The 7389-nt window shown below is 36.2% G+C and overlaps 1 protein-coding gene across 1 annotated transcript in view; it reads right to left on the bottom strand.

Moving 5' to 3' along the window:
• The window catches only part of LOC114638533 (solute carrier organic anion transporter family member 6A1-like), an 86608-nt gene that overhangs the window by 43946 nt on the left and 35273 nt on the right, over window positions 1-7389 (bottom strand). The window contains exon 6 of the mRNA XM_028787044.1: window positions 4369-4478. Within this exon, the coding sequence (XP_028642877.1) occupies window positions 4369-4478 (110 nt within the window). The remainder of the gene's footprint in view (window positions 1-4368; window positions 4479-7389) is intronic.

The raw sequence follows: 7389 nt of genomic DNA on the forward strand, positions 1-7389 counted from the left end.
AAAAAAGCAAAAAACCAAAAAAACCAAAAAACCAAAAAACCAAAAAATCAAAAAACACCAAAAAACCAAAACCAAAAAACAAACAAAAAAACCAAAAAACAAAAAACAAAAAACAGAAAAACACAAAACAAAACAAAGCAAAACAAAAAACCAAAACCAAAACCAAAACCAAAAACAAGAGGCTTCTGTGCATGAAAGAAAACAACCTGAATGAGGGAATTAACATAATCCTGAAACACTTTTATTAATTTTTTATTAGATATTTTATTTATATTTCAGATGTTATCTCCTTTCCCCATTTCTCCCCCACGCAGAAACCCCCATCCCATCACTTCTTCTCCTGCTTTTATGAGGATGTACCCCCACTCAACCACCCACTCCCACCTCCCCACCCTTGAATTCTCCCACACTGGGACATCCAGCCTTCAGGGTGACCAAGAACTTCCTCTCCCTCCTACGCCTGACAAGGCCATCCTTCCCAACATATACACCTGGAGCCAAGGGTCCCTCCCTAAGTGCTCTCAAGCTAGTGGTTTAGTCTCTGGGAGCACTGGTTGGTTGGTATTGTTGCTCTCCTCATGGAGCTGCAAACACCTTTAGCTCCTTCAATCTTCTAACTCCTCCATTGGGAACCCCATGATCAGTTCAATGGTTAGCTGTGAGCATCTGCCTCTGTATATGTCAGGCTCTGGCAGATTTCTAAGGAGACAGCTATATCAGGCTCCTGTCAGCATGCTCTTCCTAACATCCACATCAGTGTCTGCCTTTGGTGACTGCACATGGAATGGATACCCAGGTGGAGTAGTCTCCAAATGGCCCCACCTTCACTTTCAAAATCATGTATCATTAGATTTTGGTTTCAAAAGCAGTATGAAAAAGTATTACAGAACTGCCTTTAAATATGCAGTTCATAAGATTTCATATTTTACAAATTATATCTGCATATTTGTTTTTATTTAGATGTCATTCATAAGTGTTGATTTATTACTTATAGTTTAACTGACCTGGGCCTTAGTAACTAAAGTTTTTAAATTGAAGACAAAAATCCATTGGAATGAAGACACCACCTTTGAATGGGAGAAAACGGCTTTCCTCATATTTTTCTTTCTAAGGATTAATAGACAAAAGAGGTAAGGTCCCAGAGAAACATAAAAAAAAGATAACCCAGATTAAAAGTGGGCATATGTTCTGAGTAGGCCTCAAAAGAAGAAATATAAATAACTGAGAAATGATACATAAAATATGAAAATAATTAGCCATCATAGAAATGAATATAAAAGCTACAATTAGATACCTCTTATCCTTAGTCTACATACAAAATTCTCCCTACAATCTCACTTAGTTGCTAAGATAATCATGTTGTTTGGAGGAATTTGGATCTTTTGTGGGGAGGAATGGTCACCTGGAGAGAGTATGCCCCACAAGGATAGCTTTGAGCTTCATATTCTGGCACTGCTTTCTCTCACTTCTTTGTTTATATAACAAGACATGATATGACGAGGGAATTTCAGCCACCAGTTTCCCCCTCTCATATTCCTGCCTATAGCCCATACCTTCTCTCCCATTATAGAATGCATTGCCCAAAATGAAATTAAAATTAATGTCTTACTGACATATAGTCACTTACTTCAAATGATTCATGATTTAATAAACAGAATTTGAAGAATAGTTACAGGTAAAACTAAATCTTTATATAACATATCCACTTATCTTTGAAAGAATTCAACTAATTCACATGGACTTTGACAAAGACAGCTCAATTCAAACGTAAATGTCAACTTCAGTAGTTAGATAGGATCCCCAGTGGAGGAATAGGGACATCAATCCACCTTCAAAATTGTCTATCCAAAATTTTTCCTAAGAGAAATTCACAGACCAAAAAAAAAAATGGTGCAGACTGACACTATTACAGATGCTATGTTGTGCTTGCTGACAGAAGGCTATCCTCTGAGAGCCTCTACCAGCAGCTGATTGAGACAGATGCAGATACCCAGAGCCAAGCTTTGGTCTGAAGTCAGGGACCTGTATGGAAGAGTTAGGGGAAGGATTAAAGGACCTGAAGGGGATGGCAACCCCATAGGAAGACCAACAGTGTCAACTAACCTGCATCCCTGGGAGTTCCCAGAGACTAAGTCACCAACTAAAGAGCATACACCTACTGTTCTGATTCTCTGGGCACACATGTGGCAGAGGACTACATTGTCTGACCTCAGTGGGAGATGTGGCTAATCCTGTAGAGATTTGGTTACCTAAGGAAGGGAGATATGGGAAGAAGAATTCTGCAAGGGGGACCAGGAATAAAAGTAAAATGACAACTCAGTTTTTCACAGAGATTTAAAAAAAATCCTTACATTCACATCAAAGTAAGAAAACCCAAGGAAAGTGAAAATCATCTTGTACAATAAGAACAGTGCTAGAGGCACAAAATGATATCGTTATACTATAGATCCATAATAGTAAAAATACCATACTACTGGCAGAAAAATAGACTGAATGATCAATGGAATAGGAGATCCACTTATTACTCCATGCAAATACAGTCACTTGAGATTTGACAAAGAAGCCTGAAAATACAGAATGGAGAAGATAGTCTCTTTAATGAATGATGTTGGAAAAACTGGACATCAGTCTCAACTAACCTGATTCCTGAGATCTCTCTGACACGGAGCCACAAACCAGGCAGCATACACCAGCTAATATGAGGTCCCCGACACATACACAGCAGAGGACTGCCTGGTCTGGCCTCAGAGAGAAGATGCACCTAACCCTGGAGAGAGACCTGAGGCCCCAGGGAGTGGGGAGGTCTGGTGAGGTGGAGGTGGGGTTGGGGTGGGGACATCCTCTTGGAGATGGGGGAGAGTGGGATGGGGTCAGAGGGCAGACTGGTAGGGGAATGGCGACTGGACTGTGAAAAAATATTAAATAATAATAATAATAATAATAATAATAATAATAATAATAATAATAAAAACATTAAAAATAAAAGAATGAAAGTCGATCTTCTATTCACTCTGTACAGTTCCAAATAAATCAAAGAACCAAGTATTTGACCTGAAGCCCTGAAACAACTAGAGGATAAAGTTGGGAGTATACTAATGATAAAATGGTATTTCTAAATATGACTTCAGTGGCTTGAGATATAATGTAAGCAAGATATAATGTAAACAAGTGTGGAATCATATGAGATCAAAACACTTCATTTCTTCAAAGGAAACCATTAATAGAATGAATAGGTAGCCTACTGAATAAAAGAAAGTCTTTCCCTGATATATGTGTGATAGACGATTAGAATATACAAAAAGGCAAACTAAAGCTAAAGAAACAACACAAATAACAAACCATCTAGGGAAAGATACTGAGAGTTCTCTGAAGAAGAAATACAAATGGCTAGTAAATATTTTTAAAGTAATGGGGCTTTTTCCCTAGTGAAGGTTATTTCTTTCTCCTGGGCTTAGTGTTCTTTAATTGAGTATAGCTCTTTCTTTACAGCTGACAGAGAGAAGTGGGGTTGGGGTACCTGGAAAGGGAAGGAGGGAAGAAATGGAAAGAGTGAAGAGCCATATTATATTTTAAGTTTAAAATAATGTTTATTTTAAAAAAAGAAATGGGATATTTTGATTAAAACAATGAGCAATGAAAAAAAACAAATATCTCCAGGATAGCGAAAATAATTGGAAATTGTAAAGATAGAGATCCAATTCTAAAGTGACTTAGGAAAATTCAATTGACATTATTTTGAAGACATTTGAAGTTCTATCCATAATTTAAAATTCACTAAAAATAAATAAAAACTCTATGTGATAATTACAACCATGCAGTCTATGTGCAAAAAAGAGAAAATTTTAAGTAGAACAAAGAACATCCAAAGTAGGACTAGAGTGTTGGAAGGGGCTTCCTCTGCATCCTGGAGTCTGTTACTTCAGGAAGCATGTTTCTCATCTACAAAAACAAAGGATTTTGAATTCAATATTCTGATTTGTGGGCTTGTGTGTGGGAGGATGTGTTTACACAGGTTCTTCCAATTTATCACATCTTGTTAAATGTTATATTAATTTCTTCAGAGAGAATAAACATAAAATAACATAAAAATCAATTAAAAAAAATCAAACTTATAGCTGTGGCATCATCTGTTACTAGCACCAGAGAGGTCTTTAAGACTACCAAATAAGGGCATTCTTTCTTTCCATTATAATAAAACTCAATAATCTAAGAGAAGACCCCAAAACTTTCACCCAAACTTAGGAAACACTTTTGTTATTTGGTTAGCTCTATATGAAGATTAAACAGGGCAACCTAACTGATTTGTAAAATGTTTTATAATATTTTAAATAAAATGTATAATATTTATATACAAATATTTTACTATACCGAAAGTGCATGAAACAAATCCTGAAAATGAGATCCATATTTCATATCTTTAAGCTTCTTGTAAAAGTAAAGAGGATCCTTTTCTTTGGGTAGTTTTAATTTGTGTGCACCTAAAGATCATAAATAAAATAGTCTTATGATTATGTTCAAGTTGGTAAGAAAATATACATCAGGCATTTGTTCACATTATAGCAACAACAGTTATTCATGGAAATATAAGAGAGTTATTTTTAAACAAACCAAAATCAATGTATGTTTTAGAATGTAAATTCTTCTACAGCAGTGTTTTGAAAAAGACAATTAGTTGATCATGTAATTTCTGACAACTACACTTCCAAATTCTTAAGTCAATCACTATGTATTTCTCTTAACTACTAGAGGTGGGTTCCTTAATTTTCTTTGGTTCCTATGGCTGAGTTAATTAGTTTGAATTTAATGTATAATTCAACAGCCACATTCAATAACATGGCAGAACCTTAAAATACACCCTTCCAAAAAAAAAAAAAACCCATCTTATATCACCTAAGTATTTTGCGGTAATAAAGGGCACTACCACATGAGAACTTTTTGTATTAGTACATAGTATTAATGTAATAGTACTGAGAGTAGCAGTATGTGTAACTATAACATTTTCATTCCATACATACATCATTTCACCTTTTCTTCCTTAACATGCCTTTTTCCAGAGATCTCTCCTAGACCCTTTATCTTTTGTCCCCACATAGCCCCTGTTTTCCCTTCATGTCCCACCAGTATATTCCATCTCAGCATTTCTTCCTGCAAGTGTTTCGTGTTTTCCTTACATCTAGGTGGAGTGTCACTCAGTTACACATTTTTCCTATTGAGCCATTTGTTGTTGGGATTGTAGACTGTTTTTATATCATGGATGTTGTTATTTGTACAGGACCAGTAGTGAAGGTTTCACTTGATGGTAACATACATCCCATTGAGACTTCCTTAAGGATAGATATTCTGGAGGGTGGGAGACAGAATCTCAAAACTGTTTCAATTAGCATTTCTCTGTTTGCTGAAGGTGTAAAACACTTACTTTAAAACATTTTAGGTTAGTATATAGAGTAGTCAGTTTGTAACTTTATTTTCATACATACATGTCATCAAAGTCTGTTCTTGTTCCTTTTTCCTTTTGATCTCCCTACACCATCACCCCTTCCAGTTGATGTCTATCTCCTGTAATTCTCATGTTTTACTTATGTGTTATCTGTATTTCATTATTGCATATCCAGTTGCCTTAAGCTCTCTTTAGACACTCACATGATCATCTTTCTAATCCTGTCACACTACAACCCCTCTCCATCCCCTACATATAAACCCACAAACACACACATACACACATGTACACATGCACACATGCACACATATGGATACTTTTAAACTGGCATTGCTCATATGATGAAAACACTTTTAGTATTTGATGTTTTTTGGTCTTGCTGATTTAACTTAACAGAATTTCTACTTCTATCAGTTTGATTAAAATGTCTATGAATTAATTTTTATTTTAACTGAATAAAATTCCACTTTGCACAGGTCTGGGGATTCCTGTGGTGTCAAGCAAAGAAACAAACCACAAAAAAGTGAGAATGCAAAGAGTTCAAATTGACTTGGTCAACCTGGATTAACCTCAGGGAGTCTGATGCTTAGCAAATTATTGTTAGATTATTTAAACAAAATATAATTTGAAAAAAAAGCTTCCCAGCATAATACAATCCCTTATGTACAAGGAGGTACTAGTTGTATCCAAACCACCTCAGGGTACATGCCATTTCTGGAGATAGTCTACTTGTATTAATTCACTCAAGGGTCTAAAGAACAGTCTGGCCTACTCTCAGTCATACAGACATCATAGAGTTCATTTGGGTTATTAGCCACCTCTGGTCCTGGTTGTGGGAGCTTAGAGAAACTCTTGGCTATATTGATAATGTGAAAGTCATTTAGACCATTAGATATCTCCAATCCTTATTATGGAAGCTTTGGTGAGCCCCTGGTTATAAGTATAATGTAAAAGTCACTTAGAGTATTAGCCACCTCCATTCTTGTTGTAGGAGCTTGATATATAGCCTGGCTCAACAGATAATACAGATCACCAGACTATTAATAACCTCTAATTACCAACTTTGTGGTTGGAAAAATGGGTTACATCCATTTCTTTGAGAGGTCAGTCCTGCATGTCTAACATCCCTGTCTTCCCTGGAGACCTGTGGGTACAAGGACCTTCATGCTCCTAACACATAGGTACATGTAATCTTTATCTTACTAAACTATTTATAAAGAACTAGATGGGATATATTTTCTAGTTTTTGTAAATAGTGATACAGTAAGTAAAGGTACATAGGTATTTCTGTGATAGAATCCATCAGGTATATGTAGACATAATCTTTTTAGGCACTCTGTAATTGTTGTTCTTGTGTTACTCAAATGTTGATTTCTCTGCCCTCATAATTTGTTTCAATAGGAACACAGCATTGTAATGCTTCTTCAAAAATATCCTGTCTCTAATTTGTGTAAAGAATTCTTACCATTTATTCTCTCCATACATTGTTCATCAAGCTCATCACCCAATGAGTGGACAGGAGAGAGAATAGGGCAAGACTTCCAGCAGACAGGGGAAGGAAAGGGAGTGACAGAGGAAGGGATATTCAGATCTGCCATGAGGAGGAACCAGGAAAGGGTTCATAGAATTCAGCTGGAGAATGGAAGGCCATAAGTGCAAGTATTGTGGGGATGTTGGCTGGGAAGTAGCCAGACTAGCATAGGGAATTAGAATATTGAGGTGAACATTGGAAATGAATCTTGACCTCTCTATCGCATTATTGGAGACTAGCTAAGATAAATTATTCATTTTATAGGCATATATATGGAAAAGTGGTACAACTCTTCCATATGGTAATATGGTGATTTTATTTTAAGCTTTTAAAAAAGATTTTAATTACAGTATGTGCGAGTGCACACTCGTGTGTGTGTGTGTGAGTGTGTGTGTGTGTGTGTGTGTGTGTGTGTGTGTGT

The sequence above is a fragment of the Grammomys surdaster genome, unplaced genomic scaffold, assembly GCF_004785775.1.
Source record: "Grammomys surdaster isolate TR1022 unplaced genomic scaffold, NIH_TR_1.0 125604, whole genome shotgun sequence".
NCBI lineage: Eukaryota > Metazoa > Chordata > Mammalia > Rodentia > Muridae > Grammomys > Grammomys surdaster.